Consider the following 19106-nt stretch of genomic DNA (forward strand, 5'->3'; position numbering starts at 1 on the left):
CGGGCGCGCTAACTCTTTAGCCCTGCCCCTCTCTGACTCCACCTCCGACGCAAGAGTGGGGCGGGGCAGCTCCCGGCAGCGTCCGGAGCCAGACTCGTCCCGCCCCAGAGACTGCGCCTGCGCGGGCACGGGACAACCTCTCCGCGATGACTGTGAGTGGTCCAGGGACCCCCGAGCCCCGGCCGGCCACCTCCGGGGTGCGTACCCAATCCCCGCGCCATCACCCCTTCGCACCCGCCCTGACCATCCCAGGCCTCCTTCTCCCCATCCATGAGGCTCGTGCCTATCCCTCCTCTTCTCCAGGGCTCTGCCCCGAACCCCCTCCGACGTTTCCGCCCCCTTTCTCTCTACAGGCCAGCTCAGTGGAGCAGCTGCGGAAAGAGGGCAACGAGCTGTTCAAATGTGGAGACTACGAGGGCGCCCTGGGGGCCTACACTCAGGCCCTGGGTCTGGACGCGACGCCCCAGGACCAGGCCATTCTGCACCGGAACCGGGCCGCCTGCCACCTCAAGCTGGTGAGGGAGCCTGGCGCTCTTCCCCTTGCCTGCCGGGCCCCGGTTCGCCCATCTCAGCTGATGCTTGGGCCCCAGCTGGGAATTCAAGCTCCCAGGCCATCCCCGCTTGCCAGATGTCTTTTGCACCTCAGCGTGAAGGGGGATCGGGTGACCTTGGACAGCGAGAGTACCCCTGCTGCCTGGTTAGTGCCCCGAAAGGGAGATGACCATTCTTTCAGGCTGCTGTCTTTCTCTTACAGGAAGATTACGACAAAGCAGAAACAGAGGCATCCAAAGGTAGGGGAATGGTGGACCCTCGTGTGGAGCTGTAGGGCTTCTGTGGTGGGCAAGGACTCTGGGACCGCTGCACCATCACATTCTCCTCCTTTGGCCCCAGAGACACATCTGCCTTCTTTCTTTCCCACTGCCTCGGGCCTTTCCTTTTCTGCAGCTACCCTCACCTTTTCTGAGGCTGAAGCACCGAGCCCCACATTCGTCCCCCTACCTTCTGGCCTTTCCTCGAGATCTTTCCCTACTGCTCTTGCCTGGAGATGGTGGCCTCATGGGTGCTGACAGCGCTCCTGTTTGTGCTCAGCCATTGAAAAGGATGGTGGGGATGTCAAAGCACTCTACCGGCGGAGCCAAGCCCTAGAGAAGCTGGGCCGCCTCGACCAGGCTGTCCTTGACCTGCAGAGATGTGTGAGTTTGGAGCCCAAGAACAAAGTTTTCCAGGAGGCCTTGCGGAACATCGGGGGCCAGATTCAGGAGAAGGTATGTGAGTGACCCAGAGAGGTGGAAGCTTGACTGGTGGTGGTGAAGGGATCTGGGCCAGGGGTGCAGACACAGTTCTCCAGACAAGAGATACTGATGGCAAGTGAACATATAGAATTCTGGTTAACCTTGCCTGTGGCCAGGGAAAAGCAAATTAAGATGACAGCGTGTTACTGTTGATTTGGAGGTCTGTTTGGCAGACATTTAAAAGTTTGTATACTTTTCAAGAAGGAGAGAGGCAGACACATCAGTGGTGAGGCTGGTACAGCTCTTTTGGAGAGTACTTTAGCATATCAAATTTGAAATGAGCGTATCTTTTGATCCCATATGTTTACTTCTTGCTGTTTCTCTCACAGAAACCTTGCCCACATGCACAAGTAGACATGTGTATGTTTATTTCAGCCTTTTTTGTAGTAAAAGCTTGGAACTTGCCTCAATGCCCAGCCATAGAGGAATGGCTGAATAAATTGGGTAATGTCCTTACTAGAGACTCTTACATAGTTACTGAGAATGGGTAGATACACACATATTGAAATGGAAAGCTCTGGGACACTTGTTGAATAAACAAAGCAAAATAGGCAGGGCATGCTGTCTCATGCCTGTAATCCCAGTGCTTTGGGAGGCCAAGACGGGACGATCACTTGAGGCTAGGAGTTTGACACCAGCCTGGGCAGCATAGTGAGACCCTGTTGCTACCAAAACTTAAAAAGTTAGCTGGGTGTGTTGGCACACCCTTGTAGTCCCAGCTACTTGTGAGGCTGAGGCAGGAGAATCCTTTGAGCCCTGGATTTTGCAGTTACAGTGAGCTATGATTGTGTCACTGCACTCCAGCCTGGATGACAGAGTGAGGCCCTGTCTCTTTTGAAAAAGAAAAGAAGAAAAATATATGATAACACATATAGTATTATATCATTTATGTTAATGATCCCCTGCATAGCAAAATAATGCTATATTTTTTCTGTGGGTACACTTGGGTATATAAATACAAAGGAAAATATTTAATTTAATTTATTTATGTATTTATTTATTTATTTTTTGAAACAGAGTCTTGCTGTGTTGCCCAGGCTGGAGTGCAGTGGCGTGATCTCAGCTCACTGCAACCTCTGCCTCCCAGGTTCAAGCAATTCTCCTGCCTCAGCCCCCCAAGTAGCTGGGACTGGGACTACAGGGGCGTGCCACCACGCCCAGCTAAGTTTTTGTACTTTTAATAGAGACAAGGTTTCACTGTGTTGGCCAGGATGGTCTGGAGCCCCTGACCTCGTGATCTGCCCACCTCGGCCTCCCAAAGTGCTGGGATTACAGGTGTGAGCCACTGCACCCAGCTGAAAATATTTTATTTTTAAAATTTATTTTTATTTTTATTTTTTTGTTTATGTATTTTGAGACAGGGTCTCACTCTGTCACCCATGCTGGAGTACAACCTCTGCCTCCCAGGCTCAAGCGATCCTCCCACCTCAGCCTCCCAAGTAGCTGGGACAATGCGTGTCACCACGCTCGCCTAATTTTTATATTTTTGGTAGAGACAGGGTTTTACTGTGTTGCCCAGGTAGCTGGTCTTGAGCTCCTGGGCTCAAGGGATCTACCCACCTCAGCCTCCCAACTTGCTGGGATTATAGGTGTGAGCCATGGCACCGGGCCAAATATGCATTTTTGTTTCTTTATTTTTTCAGGAAAATATTTTATTTTATTTATTTATTTTTTTGAGACTGAATCTCACTCTGTCGCCCAGGTTGGAGTGCAGTGGCATGATCTCAGCTCACTGTAAGCTCCACCTCCTGGGTTTACGCCATTCTCCTGCCTCAGCCTCCAGAGTAACTGGGACTACAGGTGCCTGCCACCATACCCGGCTAATTCTTCCGTATTTTTAGTAGAGACGAGGTTTCACCATGCCAGCCAGGATGGTCTCGACCTCCTGACCTCATGATCCACCTGCCTTGGCCTCCCAAAGTGCTGGGATTACAGGCATGAGCCACTGTGCCAGGCCTAGGAAAATATTTTAAAAGATATACATCAAAATGATAACATTGCAACCCCTAGGGAAAGGAATGGGATTGAGAGGACTTTCCAAAGGAGACTGCATCACCTGTTCATATTTTTTTAATAAAGAGAAGTTGTATAAAATATATATGTTTTTAAATTAGGAGAAAAGAATCTAAAGACCATTATGAACTATAACCAAGCTCAAATTCACTAGATAATTTGATGTTAAAATGCTGACACAGTGGAAGCAGATAACATGATGGCAGACACCTCACTGAAATGTTGAAACCTGGGAAAGCAAATAGGTTTTCTCTCTCAGTGCCAACTCTGATTGGCAGTGGCTGCCCAGAATCCTATGTTGAGAAGAATTAGGAAGCAGATTGCCTGAGCTGAGCAGGGGAACATGCCATGACTGGTTAGTCATGGCTGCCATGGGTGCGAGAGAAAAAGGCAGGTGGCCCACATGCTAGGCTTGTGCCACCATCTATGCCCAGGACTCTGGGGGGTGGGGGTAGGCCTAGAATGATCTTGCCCATTCAGATTATTATTATTATTGAGACAGAGTCTCACCCTGTCACCCAGGCTGGAGAGCAGTGGCAGGATCTCTGCTCTCTGCAACCTCTGCCTCCCAGGTTCAAGCGATTCTCCTGCTTCAGCCTCCTGAGTAGCTGGGATTACAGGCGTCTGCCACCACACCCAGCTAATTTTTGTATTTTTAGTAGAGACGGGGTTTCACCATGTTGGCCAGGCTAGTCTCGAACTCCTGACCTCAGGTGATCCGCCTGCCTCGGCCTCTCAAAGTTTTGGGATTACAGGCGTGAGCCACTGTGCCCAGCTCAGATTATTTTTAAAACAGTCCAAAGAGATTTCTGGAGCTAAAGGAAGTGTTAGCAACTACCTCACAATCTGCCAGCTCCCTGGCAGGAGTTATAAATGCTTAGTTCAGTGCCATGGGCAGCCCATTCACACTGCCACAACGTAGATGGCACCACTGTGAGTGGGTTGCTTTGTAGCTGACAGGATGCCTCCCCTCCCGAAAGGCACTACAGCATGGGCGCTTCCCCTGCTGCCCAAGCAGGAAATCGCTCAGAAAGAAAAACAACTGCGGGAAATTTAGGAGGCACTGCCAGGCATGTCTCTTCCTGCCCAGGGTAGCTAGGTGCTAGCCCTGAGCCTAGACATCTTCACTGTGCCTCCCAGAGTGAGGAGCCAGAGACAAATGAATAGGGAATATGATGTCTCTGGCCAAGAGCCATGATTTCTTCCATGCTTTGTTGGTTTGTCTAGGTGCGATACATGTCCTCGACGGATGCCAAAGTGGAACAGATGTTTCAAATACTGTTGGACCCAGAAGAGAAGGGCACTGAGAAAAAGCAAAAGGTATAGGCCCCGGGCTGAGTCAGTAAGTGAGCTCCCACAAGAGCCACCCATCCATAGTACCCTTCACCCATGTAGGCCCCAAAAGCCCCTGCTGCCCTGCTCTGCAGCTCCTCCAATCGTGCAGCTGGGCTCATGGGGCCTGGATGGGAGATCTGAGGGTCTGGGGCTTTAGCGTGAACCAAGGAGTTCACAGAGTGCCTTGCTGGCCAAGCCCTGTGCCAGGAGCTGGGTGTACGGAGGTAACTGAGGCACTGTCCCAGCCCCTCAGGCTGTGCTGGGGACTCATTTGCTCTAACCATCAATTCTGAGAGAAGGCTCTTCCCTCTACTTACAGAGGAAGCTAAACTTCAAAGAGGTTATTTTTTGGCCGTGATCACTCAACTGTGAAGTGGAAGCAGTGAGGTCTGGGGCTCAGGGCCCCTGCTCACCAGTGCTGCGTCCTATGCCACGTGCAGTGTCAACATTATAATGTACTTCCTTTGACGTAGGCTTCTCAGAACCTGGTGGTGCTGGCCAGGGAGGATGCTGGAGCAGAGAAGATCTTCCGGAGCAATGGGGTTCAGCTCTTGCAACGTCTGCTGGACACGGGAGAGACTGACCTCATGCTGGCAGCTCTGCGTACGCTGGTTGGCATTTGCTCTGAGCATCAGTCACGGGTAGGTGGAGTGGAGAGGCTGGTTACTGCTTCAGTCCCTTTGTCTGTCCATCCGTCCCTCCGTCCACCTATCTGCTCATCTGCCTATCCACTCATCTACCCATCCATCCATCCATCCACTCTTCCACCCACCCTCTACCCCTTATCTTATTCTAAAAAGACCTTAGGCCAGTCATGGTGCCTCACACCTGTAATCCCAGCACTTTGGGAGGCTGAGGCAGGTGGATTACTTGAGTTTCAAGACCAGCCTGGGGGACATGGAGAAACCCCATCTCTACTAAAAATAAAAAAATTAGCCAGGCGTGGTGGTGTGCACCTGCAATCCCAGCTAGTCAGGAGGCTGAGGCACGAGAATTGCTTGAACTCAGGAGGTGGAGGTTGCAGTGAGCCGAGATGATGCCACTGCACTCCAGCCTGGGTGACAGAGCGAGACTATCTCAAAAAAACAAACAAACAAACAAAAATAACTTAAGGCAGAGTACAAGGAAATACGTGTAACAAGAGAGAAAAAATAAAATGGGGTGAAAAAGACCAACATAAATTAGGATGAAGTGGGGCTAGCAAGAGCAAAAACAGTCCTGGGGTACCCCAAGCACTTGCTTTGTGGGGGGCTTACAAGTGTGAGCCCCAGCTTTCCTGCAGCCAACTCCCAAAAACACATTGGTCATTGACTCCTTCAGTGTCCATATGGCACAAGCAAGCTCATTGCCCAGAAAAGGGCACTTGTCCTTGCTCTAAAGATCAAATTGTCATTTCCTCTGGAGCAGAGAGTCCTCATAGTGAGTGATGTGGTCAGCGATGTCACCACTGCATCTTTTTTTTTTTTTTTTTTGAGACGGAGGCTCACTCTGTCGCCCAGGCTGGAGTGCAGTGGTACAATCTCGGCTCATTGCAAGCTCCGCCTTCTGGGTTCACGCCATTCTCCTGCCTCAGCCTGCCGAGTAGCTGGGACTACAGGCATCCGCCACCACGCCCAGCTAATTTTTGTGTATTTTTAGTAGAGACGGGGTTTCACCGTGTTAGCCAGGATGGTTTTGATCTCCTGACCTTGTGATCCGCCTGTCTCAGCCTCCCAAAGTGTTGGGATTGCAGGCGTGAGTCACTGCGCCTGGCCACCACAGCATCTCTTTACCATTGAGACAGTGACCAGACACGTAGGGCTTGGCCCCAACATGATTCTCAGCACGGATGGTGGTGGCCCAGCATGGACAGTTCAGCAAGAACAGTCCTGCTCCTGGGCCAGTGTGGTGAAGTCCACATCCCCCTCTTACCTGAGCTGGCTTGCTCCAGGGGAGAGGGAACCAAAGACTAGACCCTTGGTTGCTTTTAGGGGAGCCCACAATTCCTAGATAGGAGTGGAACTGTGAAATAGTCAATGAAATCTCTTTAGGCTGAGCTTGGGCTGCATTCTGGGTCTCACAAGGCTAAGATTGGTAAAAGCATATGCATTCTGTTCCCTCCTGCCTTCTGGTCCATCCCAGTTCACAGTCTTGGCCAAGGACACTCAGCTGCTAAGTGGAAGCAGTCAGGATCAGGGCTCAGTGGACCAAGCAGGCCTTCTAGGGTTCTCCAGCTTAGAAACGGGGTGGAGAGGTCTCATGGGCCCATTCCGTGCACATTCACATCCCCAGGGTGTGGAAAGAACCTCAGGGTTTAGATTGGGGAAGAACTAGACCATTTAGCCTTGTGGTCAGGTAGCTTTGTCTAGGTTTAGGTCTTTTTCTTGGGGAGACATGAGCTAAAGCAACTGCTCCCAGGGCCACAGTATACTGTGTCTTCTCTGGCACCAAGGAGAGGTAGTAGGGCATTGCTCTGGAATGTTTCCTTTAGGAAGTCTTTCTAACAAAATTATCCTGCCATTACCCTGGGTCACGCCATCTGTTCTGTCTTGGTTTCACCTGGAGCTGGGCCTTCCACCCAATTCTCTCCTTCTGGCCATATTCTCTAACTTACAGTTAGGGATATCTGTGGCTGCCCTTGACCAACTGGAAGTTTCTGTCCACCTCTCCCACCGCAGACAGTGGCAACCCTGAGCATACTGGGAACTCGGCGAGTAGTCTCCATCCTGGGTGTGGAAAACCAGGCTGTGTCCCTGGCTGCCTGCCACCTACTGCAGGTTATGTTTGATGCCCTCAAGGAAGGTGTCAAAAAAGGATTCCAAGGCAAAGAAGGCGCCATCATCGTGGGTGAGTGGAAGCAGGTCTGGGGTCTTTGGATGTTACTGTCATGGAAGGGATGGGGCTGAGCCAGCCAGGCCAGTTTTTTGGGGACTAGAATTGGAGCTGCAGGTTGTTTGGAATACGGTTTGGTGACATTATTTTACTCTAGATTCTCAGCAGCCAAGGTGTCTCAGGACAAAGCTGGAGCTCAGTCTGGAGCCTGGGATGTGGATCCCCCCTTCCCTGTGTCTCCCTGGTTTGTTGAAGTTCAAGGGCCAAACAGGGCTGGGCTGCTGTGGAGCCCACTGATGTCTTCTTGTTGCCAGATCCTGCCCGGGAGCTGAAGGTCCTCATCAGTAACCTCTTAGATCTGCTGACAGAGGTGGGGGTCTCTGGCCAAGGCCGAGACAATGCCCTGACCCTCCTGATTAAAGCAGTGCCCCGGAAGTCTCTCAAGGACCCCAACAACAGCCTCACCCTCTGGGTCATTGACCAAGGTAGGTGAAATAGTTCACAAAAACTTGCTTGGGCAGCTGAAGTTTGTTTATCCTTAGGAGTAGTAAGAAAAGTTGTGAGTGGGGCCAGGCATGGTGGATGATGCACTTTGGGAGGCAGGGGGTCACTTGAAGCCAGGAGTTTGAGATTAGCCTGGGCAACATAGCAAGACCCTGTCTCTATGAAAAATTTAAAAAATTAGCTGGGCATGGTGGTGTGCGTCTGCAGTCCTAGCTACTCCAGAGACTGAGGTGGGAGAATTACTTAACCCTGGGAGGTCAAGGCTTCAGTGAGCTATGATTGCATCACTGCAGTACAGCCTGGGCAACAGAGGGAGACCCTGTCTCAAAAAAAAAAAAGGAAGAAAAGTTGTGATTATCTCCAGCCATGTGTCTGCACTGAAGTGTGTCCTTTGGCCCAGGAGGATGCTGGAACTGAGAAGATCCTCCAGAGCAATGGGATTCAGCTCTTGCAACACCTACTAGACATAGGAGCTACCCTTAGGGGGCTCAAAGTTAGACTCTTCTATCATATGTGTGTGCAGATACATGCACATTGAATGGGCCTGCAAGCAGGTTAGCAGAGAGGCTGGATTAGCTTTCTGTATCTTTTTTGTTTTGAGATGGAGTCTCACTCTGTCGCCCAGGCTGGAGTACAGTGGCACGATCTCAGTTCACTGCAGCCTCCGTTTCCCAGGTTCAAGCAATTCTCCTGCCTGAGCCTCCCGAGTAGCTGGCATTACAGGCACACATCAGTATGCCCTGCTAATTGTTGTATCTTTAGTAGAGATGGAATCTCACCATATTGGCCAGGCTGGTCTCGAACTCCTGACCTCAAACAATCCACCCACCTTGGTGTCCCAAAGTGTTGTGATTACAGTCATGAGCCATTGCGCCTGGCCCCTTTTTTTTTTTTTTTTTTTTTTTTTTAGTGAGCATGTATTACTTCCATACTTAGAGGAAAAAATAAAGGTAGATATATCAATTCATCTCTCTTTTCCCCTAAAACATAAATAAGAGCTGGGTGCGTTGCTTCGTGCCTATAATCCCAGCACTTTGGAAGGCTGAGGTGGGCAGACCATGAGATCAGGAGTTTGAGACCAGCCTGGCCAACATGGTGAAACCCCATCTCTACTAAAAGATACAAAAAATTAGCCGGGCGTGGTGGCACGCACCTGTAATCCCAGCTACTCTGGAGGCTGAGGCAGGAGAATCGCTTGAACCCAGGAGGCGGAGGTTGCAGTGAACTGAGATCGCGCCATTGCACTCCAGCCTGGGCAACAGGGCGAGACTGTCTCAAAAAAAAAAAAAAAAAAAAAAAGATAAATAAGAAAAGCTCTGCAAAGGCCCTGCATGAGCAGGGCCTTTCACAATGATCCTGTGAGGTGTGGATATTGTGTTCACAATGATCCTATGAGGTGTGGATATTCCTTTCCCCTTAGTTTTACAGATGAGGAACCTCAAAGCTCCAGAGCATTTGGCCCCAGGGGCAGGGTTGGCATGCAGGCCTCACTTCTGAGGTCCTTCCCGATCCTATAGCTGCCTCCCTTAGGTAGCAGATCAGCTAAGCAGATTCTCTGGGCTGCCCTGGACGCAGTTGTCAGAACTCTGTAGCCTTCTTGTCTTGCTTTTCTCCGCATCTCCTAGGAAGCCTCTTCCTTTTACTTGTAGGGGTTGTAACTAGTGTTCTAATTTCTAAATGGGGTGTCTTTTCAGGTCTGAAAAAGATTTTGGAAGTTGGGGGCTCTCTACAGGACCCTCCTGGGGAGCTTGCAGTGACCGCGAACAGCCGCATGAGCGCCTCCATTCTCCTCAGCAAGCTCTTTGATGACCTCAAGTGTGATGCGGAGAGGGAGAATTTCCACCGACTCTGTGAAAACTACATCAAGTAAGGAAGTCTGTTTCACCTCCTGTTGCCAGGGATTCCAGCAAAAAAGTTCTGACTCCTTGAGGAGGGGCAGAAATGAAAGGTTTCCAGCAGAAAGAGTAGGCTTAGGGAGGACTAGTTGGGGGCTGGACAAAGGGAAAGTGGCCCCAAGGCCCACTTCCTGTTCCAAAGTGGCCTCCCCGGGGAGGTTCTTTCTCAAATCAATGTTCCAGTAATGCAACAAATGCCATCAAGCACGTACTGGGTTTACCAAGCACTTCCTACGCATCTGTTCTCACACAGGTGAAACATGACAGTCCTAATTATTTTTTTTGAGACGGAGTTTCACTCTTGTTGCCCAGGCTGGAGTGCAATGGCACGATCTCGGGTCACCGCAACCTCCGCCTCCCAGAGTTCAAGCAATTCTCCTGCCTCAGCCTCCTGAGTAGCTGGGATTACAGGCATACGCCTGTGAGGTCTCGAACTCTGACCTCACACCTGAGGTGATCTGCCTGCCTTGGTCTCCTAAAGTGCCGGGATTACAAGCATGAGCCACTGCGCCTGGGCAACAGTCCTTATTCTTAAATGAGATTATAGGCTGGGCGTGGTGGCTCACGCCTGTAATCCCAGCACTTTAGGAGGTGGAGGCAGGTGGATCACCTGAGGTCAGGAGTTCGAGACCAACCTGGCCAACATGGTGAAACCCCATCTCTACTAAAAATAAAAAAAATTAGCCAGGCGTGGTGGTGGATGCCTGTAATCCTAGCTACTTGGGAGGCTGAAGCAGGAGAATCGCTTGAACCCAGGAGGTGGAGGTTGCAGTGAGCCGAGATCACGCCATTTCACGCCAGCCTTGGGGACCGAGTGAGACTCTGTCTCAAAAAAAAAGAAATCAAAGGAACTTACAGCTGTTGAGGAGAAGACTGATGATAAATTATGAAATAAGCAGAATCATTTCAGAGCTTAAGTCCAGGAAGGGACATCAATGGTGATGTGGGAGTAACCTGTGTTAGATACTATGTCAGGGAAGGCTCGAGTGAAAGTGTCGATAAAGAAAATCAGCCACTGTTGTCCAGGTGGAAACGTCCTAGTCCTCCCATTGGCAACTTTCCTGCTGTTTCTGCCCAAGTAGTGCAGGTGCCTGGCCAGTGGAGGGGAAGGGAGGAAAGAAGAGTCCCTTTATGTTGGCCTTGGTGTGACAGCTGTCACCCTGTGCCCCTCAGGAGCTGGTTTGAGGGCCAAGGGCTGGCCGGGAAGCTACGGGCCATCCAGACGGTGTCCTGCCTCCTGCAGGGCCCGTGTGACGCTGGCAACCGGGCCTTGGAGCTGAGCGGTGTCATGGAGAGTGTGATTGCTCTGTGTGCCTCTGAGCAGGAGGAGGAGCAGCTGGTGGCCGTGGAAGCTCTGATCCACGCAGCCGGCAAGGCTAAGCGGGCCTCATTCATCACTGCCAATGGTGTCTCACTGCTGAAGGACCTATATAAGCGCAGTGAGAAGGACAGCATCCGCATCCGGGCCCTGGTGGTGAGACGGTGGGCCTGGGGTGGGTGGGCAGGCAGCCAGGCAGGGGTCCTGGTCCAGCTGGTATTGCAGGGTGCGGTCCCAGCACACTCTAGATGAAAATAAGGAATATTGTAATTCTAAAAAAATTAGCCAGACTTGGTAGTGCATGCCTGTAGGTCCAGCTACATGGGAGGCTGAGACAGGAGGACTTGAGCTCAGGAGGTTGAGGCTGTAGTGAGCCACCCATGTCACTGCACTTCTGCCTGGGCAACAGAGCAAGACCCTCTCTAAAATGAATAAATGAATGAATGAATAAATGAATGAGATTCTGGGCCTTGTTGTGGCCAGAGACGTGGGCATGGCTCCTCCCACCACAGGGCTTAAGGCTGGGCCTACAGGGGTCATGCAGCGTTCCCGGGAACTGGTGGTTTGGGGGTTTGGGGACTACCTGGCCCTCCATGAGCCTGTTGTGGCTGTGCACCCTGTGGAAGCTGGTCTTCCTCCATGGGGCACTCAGTCCTGGATTTCTCCATCCCATAAGGATTTTGGCTGTGGCTGAAGCACGTGTCCTCTCCCCACACACCTCTCCACTTCACCTGCAGAGGGCTTCTTTGTGCGACGTGGAAGGAAACAGAGCCATTCTCAGTGTGGCCTGGGAAGGGGTTGAGCCCATGACGGTCCAGTGGCCAGCACGTCAGTGTCTGCAGATGCTGTGTCATGCGGCCACCCACTAGCTGATTTTGCTGCCACATGCTCTAGGTGGTGGTCTGAAGAGAGAGGGTGCTGATTTGTCTGTGTAGCCTCCAGCGGGCCATGGCAGAGTGCCAGGGAGGGAGTCCAAGCCAGGTATGGAGGAGCTTAGCTCCTGCCTCCTTCCCCAGAGGCCAACTGGTCTTGCCCTCTTCCTCCAGGGACTCTGTAAGCTTGGTTCGGCTGGAGGGACTGACTTCAGCATGAAGCAGTTTGCTGAAGGCTCCACTCTCAAACTGGCTAAGCAGTGTCGAAAGTGAGTCGTCTGGCCTTGCTGTGGTCCCCCACCTGTGGGGATAGATCTTAAGACACGAGGGTCTGGGTGGGAGTTGGGGCCTCCTCCCTGTCCTGCTCTCAGGCTCAGGCAGGGGCTGCAGTCTGGATCCTGGTACGTGAGCTGCTTCTATACATTGAAGGGATGCCCAAACCCTTGGTTTTTCCCCCTTGGCCTTGGTGTGCTCCTCCCTACCCCCAATCCTGAGGGTTGTCCACTATCCTGCATGTCCCCAGGTGGCTGTGCAATGACCAGATCGATGCAGGCACTCGGCGCTGGGCAGTGGAGGGCCTGGCTTACCTGACCTTTGATGCCGACGTGAAGGAAGAGTTTGTGGAGGATGCGGCTGCTCTGAAGGCTCTGTTCCAGCTCAGCAGGGTAGCTCTGTGGTTCCTGCTGTCAGCCTGGAGACACTGTCTAGGAGTAGAGCTTATCAGGCTTTCTTGGCAGGGCTTGGCCAATGGGGTCTTTTGACTCCAGGGAGGAGGGCTGGTGACTGAGTGGCTTCTCCGTGTAGTGTGGGCACGTTGGCCAGCACCAGTGGTGTTAGCAAGGACGTTCTTCTTGGAGGAGCTGGGGAGGTCAAGTTTGTAAGCTCCCAAAATCTGGGGCCTGGGGAGCTTCCTGAATTCATCCTGTACCCAAGGGTCCCAGCTGAGGGTGGAACTGGGGGCCTGGGCCTGAACAGCATTTATCTGAGTGCTGCTCTGCCCCGGGATGCCCATGTGAATGCCTCTCTGTCCTGGCAGTCTGAGGAGAGGTCAGTGCTCTTTGCGGTGGCCTCGGCGCTGGTGAACTGCACCAACAGCTATGACTATGAGGAGCCTGACCCCAAGATGGTGGAGCTGGCCAAGTATGCCAAGCAGCACGTGCCTGAGCAGCACCCCAAGGTGAGGGGCCGCCAGAGGGGCTGGAGGGTTCCCCACCATGGGGACCAGCTAACCCAGAGTATCCACAGCAGAAAACCTCTCTCTTTTTTTTTTTTTTTTTTTTTTTTTGAGACGGAGTCTCGCTCTGTCGCCCAGGCTGGAGAGCAGTGGCGCAATCTCGGCTCATTGCAAGCGCTGCCTCCTGGGTTCACGCCATTCTCCTGCCTCATCCTCCTGAGTAGCTGGGACTACAGGTGCCCGCCACCACACCCAGCTAATTTTTTTGTATTTTTAGTAGAGATGGGGTTTCATTGTGTTAGCCAGGATGGTCTTGATCTCCTGACCTCGTGATCCGCCTACCTCAGCCTCCCAAAGTGTTGGGATTACAGGCGTGAGCCACTGCGCCCAGCCAACAGCCTCCCTTTTAAGCCAGTTTGTTTCCCTTTGTCTGGCTGTTTTATTTATTTATTTTATTTTTTATTTTTATTTTTTGAAACGGAGTCTTGCTCTGTCGCCCAGGCTATAGTGCAGTGGTGTGATCTTGGCTTACTGCAAGTCTGCCTCCCGGGTTCACGCCATTCTCCTGCCTCAGCCTCCTGAGCAGCTGGGACTACAGGTGGCCACCACCAAGCCCAGCTTATTCTTTGTATTTTTAGTAGAGACAGGGTTTCACCGTGTTAGCCAGGATGGTCTCAATCTCCTGACCTCGTGGTCCGCCTGCCTCGGCCTCCGAAAGTGCTGGGATTACAGGCATGAGCCACCGCGCCTGGCCTGTCTGGCTGTTTTATTTCCCAGTTCCTCAACTGCTGCTGTGAGAAGGGTCCCCCTTTCTCTGTGAGTCAGTCCAGGCCCCTCTCCTAAGCTGTCTCCTCCCCCAGGACAAGCCGAGCTTCGTGCGGGCTCGGGTGAAGAAGCTGCTGGCGGCAGGTGTGGTGTCGGCCATGGCGTGCATGGTGAAGACGGAGAGCCCTGTGCTGACCAGTTCCTGCAGAGAGCTGCTCTCCAGGTAAGCCAGCCTTGGTGGGAGCCAACCTTTCCCAACTCCTGAGCCTCAGGGCTGTGGATGTGGCTCCAGAGGGTGTAGGTTCCAGTGCTGTGGGCCTCTTAGAGCGACAGGGGCTGCCTGCCTGGCTGCCGTCCTTGCTGAGCCCAGAAGTGGAGCGTCTGCCTGCCAGAGTCCCAGAGCCGCCTGCGCACCACTGCCTTCTCCCCACAGGGTCTTCCTGGCTTTGGTGGAAGAGGTAGAGGACCGAGGCACTGTGGTTGCCCAGGGAGGCGGCAGGGTAAGCTGGTTTACTCCCCTCTTCCTGATGGCTGAGCCGTCAGCCTATAAAACATGACTCAGCAGCTGCCATGCTAGAGCTGGGTGTTAGATGTGGGACAGAAAAACATTATTCATGGCCAGAGGAACATTGTCCCGCTGAGAGAGTGACACGGAAGCGGGCAGGCTCCTTGGCCCCTCCACACTGGTGGCTGTGAAGGTCCTAGGCTCTACTATTCCTTTGTCTCATTTACCTCCATGGCCCTGATGCCCAGCACAATCCATGTCCAGCCCTTATGAGGTGTTTCAGGAAGTGTTTGGGTGCAGAGGGTCTGCACAGGGAGTCAAGCCTGGGGAGAGGGAGGAGGGTAAAGGTGGGACGGTCAGGGACTGGGGGCCTGATGGTTGGGGTCTTACACTCCCAGGCATGTCCTAAGCAGTGACGGGCTTGTTCCTACAGGCACTGATCCCGCTGGCCCTGGAAGGCACGGACGTGGGGCAGACAAAGGCAGCCCAGGCCCTTGCCAAGCTCACCATCACCTCCAACCCCGAGATGACCTTCCCTGGTGAGCGGGTGCGTATCTTCCTGCCCCGTCCTTTCTTCTCCCTCTGTCCCTGATGGCCTGTGGGCTGGGCTGTAGCTCCCCTTTGGGACCAGCAGGAAGTTTCAGCTTTGCCAAACCCTGGGGCAGGGAGTTCAGCCTGAGACAGCAGTACTCTCTTAGGGGTGGGCTCCTCCCTGCAGGGTTGGTGGGGCTTGTGGGGCCTGCAGCAAGTACCCGACAGGTGGGTGCATGTTGCAGATCTATGAGGTGGTCCGGCCCCTTGTCTCCCTGCTGCACCTCAACTGCTCAGGCCTGCAGAACTTCGAGGCGCTCATGGCCCTAACAAACCTGGCCGGGATCAGCGAGAGGCTCCGGTAAGGTCCCTTGGGATTGCGGGGCCTGGACCAGGCATCAGGATTTGGAATATCCCCCACAGCAGTTTACACAGTGGGAAATGCTCCTCGGTCATTGGCTTCTGTGAGCCTCACAGTGACTCCTCTGCATCATTAGAGAGGAGGAGACAGGCCGAGAGGCAGCATGGCATGGCAGACTCTAGAGTCAGACTGCCTAGCTTCCCTGATTGCAAATGGGTAACCTCAGGCAAGTTATTTAACTGCTCTGCCTCAGTTTTTCCCTCTGTGAAATGGGATGATTATAGTACCTACCTCATGGCATAGTGATGAGGAGAATAAAATGAGAAAATACACTTAAAAGTACTTACTACATGGGTACCTGGCCCCTAGCATTGTGCCATATCAGCATGTTTCAGTTTTTTTTTTTTTTGAGACGGAGTGTTGCTCTGTTGCCCAGGCTAGAGTACAGTGGTACAATCCCAGCGCACTGCAACCTCCACCTCCCAGGTTTAAGTGATTCTCCTGCTTCAGCCTCCTGAGTAGCTGGGATTATAGGCACACGCCACCACGCCCAGCTAATTTTTGTATTTTTCTAGAGACATGGTTTTACCACGTTGGTCAGGCTGTTCTAGATTTCCTGACCTTGTGATCTGCCCACCTCAGCCTCCCAAAATGCTGGGATTACAGGCATGAGCCACTGCGCCCGGCCAGCATGTTTTAGTTTTATTACTAACTGTGACTTTGAATATATTACTCATTACTTAGCCCGTTTCCTATTCTGCAGAACAGTAGTGATGATGATCACACTAGTACCTTTACCGTAGGGCCATGGTGAGGATTAAGTAAGATGATCCAGGTGCCTGGTCAGGGTAAGTACTCAGATGAGGCCGAGCACGGTGGCTCACGCCTGTAATCTCGACACTTTGGGAGGATGAGGCAGGAGGATCACTGGAGCCCAGACGTTCAAGCCAGTCTGAGCAATGTAGTAATACCTCATCCCTATTTAAAAAAGAAATTAAGGAGAACATCAGGAACAATAGCTAATGGATGCTGGGCTTTTAATACCTGGGTGATGGGATGATCTGTGCAGTAAACCACCATGGCACACGGTTACTTATGTAACAAACCTGCACATCCTACACATGTGGTGCTGAACTTAACAGTTGGAAAAAAAATTAGCAAGGTGTGGTGGCATGCACCTGTAGTCCCAGCTATTAGAGAGGCTGAGGCAGGAGGATCACTTGAGCCTGGGGGATCAATGCTACAGCAGTGAGCTGTGATCATGCCACTGTACTCCAGCCACTGTACTCCAGGGTGACAGAGTGAGATCCTGCCTCAAAAAAACACAAAAGCAAAAACCCTCAAATGTTAGGCGTTAGCCTCACCATCACAACCACCCTGGTCTTCTGCCTCCTAATTTTGAGTATTTTCCACAATCCTATGCTATTTCCCAGGCCTGGTTAGAAGGCTAAGAAGCACTGTAGTTCCTGTCTGGTGCAAGAGGGTCCTTGGACATTGCCAAGAGAAATCCTCAGCCCAGGACTTGATTGCATGAGGGTGTGGGTGCAAGGGTGGAGCAGATGTAGAAACTCTGATGATGCTGCCTGTGTTAGTCTGTTCTTGAATTGCTGTAAAGGAATACCTGAGACTAGGTAATTTATAAAGAAAAGAGGTTTAATTGGTTCATGGTTCTACAGGCTGTATAAGTATGGCATCAGCATTTGCTTAGCTTCTGAGGAGGCCTCAGAGAGCTTTTTCTCATAGTAGAAGGCAAAGCAGGAGCAGGCACGTCACCTGGTGAAAGGAGGGGGAAGAGACAGTGGGGGGAGATGCCACACACTTTTTTTTTTTTTTTTTTTTGAGATGGAGTCTCCCTCTGTCATCCAGGCTGGAGTGCAGTGGCATGATCTTGGCTCACTGCAACTTCCACCTCCTGGGTTCAAGTGATTCTCCTGCTTCAGCCTCCCCAAGTAGCTGGGACTACAGGTGCGCACCACCAGGCCCAGCTAATTTTTTTTTTGTATTATTAGCAGAGACAAGGTTTCACCATGTTGGCCAGGCTGGTCTCGAACTCTTGACGTCAAGTCATCTGCCTGCCTCGGCCTCCTAGAGTGCTGGGATTACAGGTGTGAGCCACCACACTCGGCCGAGATGCCACACACTTTTAAACAACCAGATCTCATGAGAACTCATTATCACGAGGACAGCACCAAGCCATGAGGGACCCATCCCATGACCCAGTCACTTCCCATCAGGCCCTACCTCTAACACTGGGGATTACAGTTCAACATTAGGGTTAGAAGGGACAACATCCAAACTGTATCCCTGCTGCTTCCTCCTGTGGCCCTGCAGGCAGAAGATCCTGAAGGAGAAGGCTGTGCCCATGATAGAAGGCTACATGTTTGAGGAGCATGAGATGATCCGCCGGGCAGCCACAGAGTGCATGTGTAACTTGGCCATGAGCAAGGAGGTAAGGGTTGATCCAGGTGCTCATGACAGGTGGGGATGCAGAGGTACCTGTGCCCTGGCTGGGCTTTGCACCCAGCTGACTTGGTCCACTCCCCACATCTGGCCACAGGTGCAGGACCTCTTTGAAGCCCAGGGCAATGACCGGCTGAAGCTGCTGGTGCTGTACAGTGGAGAGGATGATGAGCTGCTACAGCGGGCGGCTGCCGGGGGCTTGGCCATGCTCACCTCCATGCGGCCCACGCTCTGCAGCCGCATTCCCCAAGTGGTCAGTGCCTCTTCTCAGTGGGGGAGTGGGGACGGACCAGGAACTCCCAGCATGGTGGCAGCTGAAGGGGACAGTCCTAGGGTGTGTGGGTGTGTCCCTTGCCAAGTTTGAGCCTGTTGCTTGGGGGTCATATCTACCCTGTTTCTCACAGACCACACACTGGCTGGAGATCCTGCAGGCCCTGCTTCTGAGTTCTAACCAGGAGCTGCAGCACCGGGGTGCCGTGGTGGTGCTGAACATGGTGGAGGCCTCAAGGCAGATTGCCAGCACCCTGATGGAGAGTGAGATGATGGAGATCTTGTCAGTGCTAGCTAAGGGTGACCAGAGCCCTGTCACAAGGGCTGCTGCAGCCTGCCTGGACAAAGCAGTGGAATATGGGCTTATCCAACCCAACCAAGATGGAGAGTGAGGGGGCTGTCCCTGGGCCCAAGGCTCATGCACATGCTACCTATTGTGGCACAGAGAGCAAGGACAGAAGCAGCTTTGGCTGGTGGTGGCTGGCATGCCCAATACTCTCGCCCCTCCTCGCTTGCTGCCCTAGGATGTCCTCTGTTCTGAGTCAGCGGCCACGTTCAGTCACACAGCCCTGCTTGGCCAGCACTGCCTGCAGCCTCACTGCGAGGGGCCCTTTCTCTGTACTACTGTAGTCAGCAGGGAATGGGGAAGGTGCATCCCAGCACAGCCTGTGGATCCTGAGGCATCTGGAAGGGCACACACATCAGCAGCCTCACCAGCTATGAGCGTGGCCTGAGCCTGCTATCAGGCCTGCTCCTCCAATAAAAGTGTGTAGAACTCCACTGTGTGCCCTGTCCTTGGGCAGGGAGGGCTGCTGTGGGTGGGAGTCTCTGAGTGTGGATGAGTATGGGTGTGAGCTGGGCGTGGGTGAGTGTGCAATGGAGCTTCACAGTGGCAAAGCCACCTCCATGGAAGGAATCCAGTGGATTCCCCAACCAGGGCCCAATGAGTTGCTTCTTAATCCTATTGGAGGGACAAAGAGTAAGCCTAGGAAGCTAATCA

The 19106-nt window shown here is 52.5% G+C and overlaps 1 protein-coding gene across 2 annotated transcripts; it reads left to right on the plus strand.

Moving 5' to 3' along the window:
* The first annotated feature begins 106 nt into the window (after window positions 1–106).
* UNC45A (unc-45 myosin chaperone A) lies at window positions 107–18886 on the plus strand. 2 transcript variants are annotated; one of them, XM_005595465.4, is made up of 20 exons: window positions 107–197; window positions 354–515; window positions 755–791; window positions 1090–1265; window positions 4533–4625; window positions 5114–5281; window positions 7298–7466; window positions 7766–7936; window positions 9650–9821; window positions 11024–11324; window positions 12215–12309; window positions 12564–12705; window positions 13077–13217; window positions 14075–14202; window positions 14413–14479; window positions 14918–15031; window positions 15261–15376; window positions 17708–17825; window positions 17934–18089; window positions 18241–18886. In XM_005595465.4, exons 1-20 carry the CDS (start codon window positions 147–149, stop codon window positions 18496–18498), a joined length of 2835 nt encoding a protein of 944 aa, XP_005595522.1. In that variant the 5' UTR covers window positions 107–146; the 3' UTR covers window positions 18499–18886. The 2 variants fall into 2 exon arrangements, with proteins under 2 accessions (XP_005595522.1, XP_005595523.1); XM_005595466.4 differs by having other exon boundaries at window positions 107–152.
* The last annotated feature ends 220 nt before the right edge of the window (window positions 18887–19106 follow it).

The sequence above is a fragment of the Macaca fascicularis genome, chromosome 7, assembly GCF_037993035.2.
Source record: "Macaca fascicularis isolate 582-1 chromosome 7, T2T-MFA8v1.1".
NCBI classification, from domain to species: domain Eukaryota; kingdom Metazoa; phylum Chordata; class Mammalia; order Primates; family Cercopithecidae; genus Macaca; species Macaca fascicularis.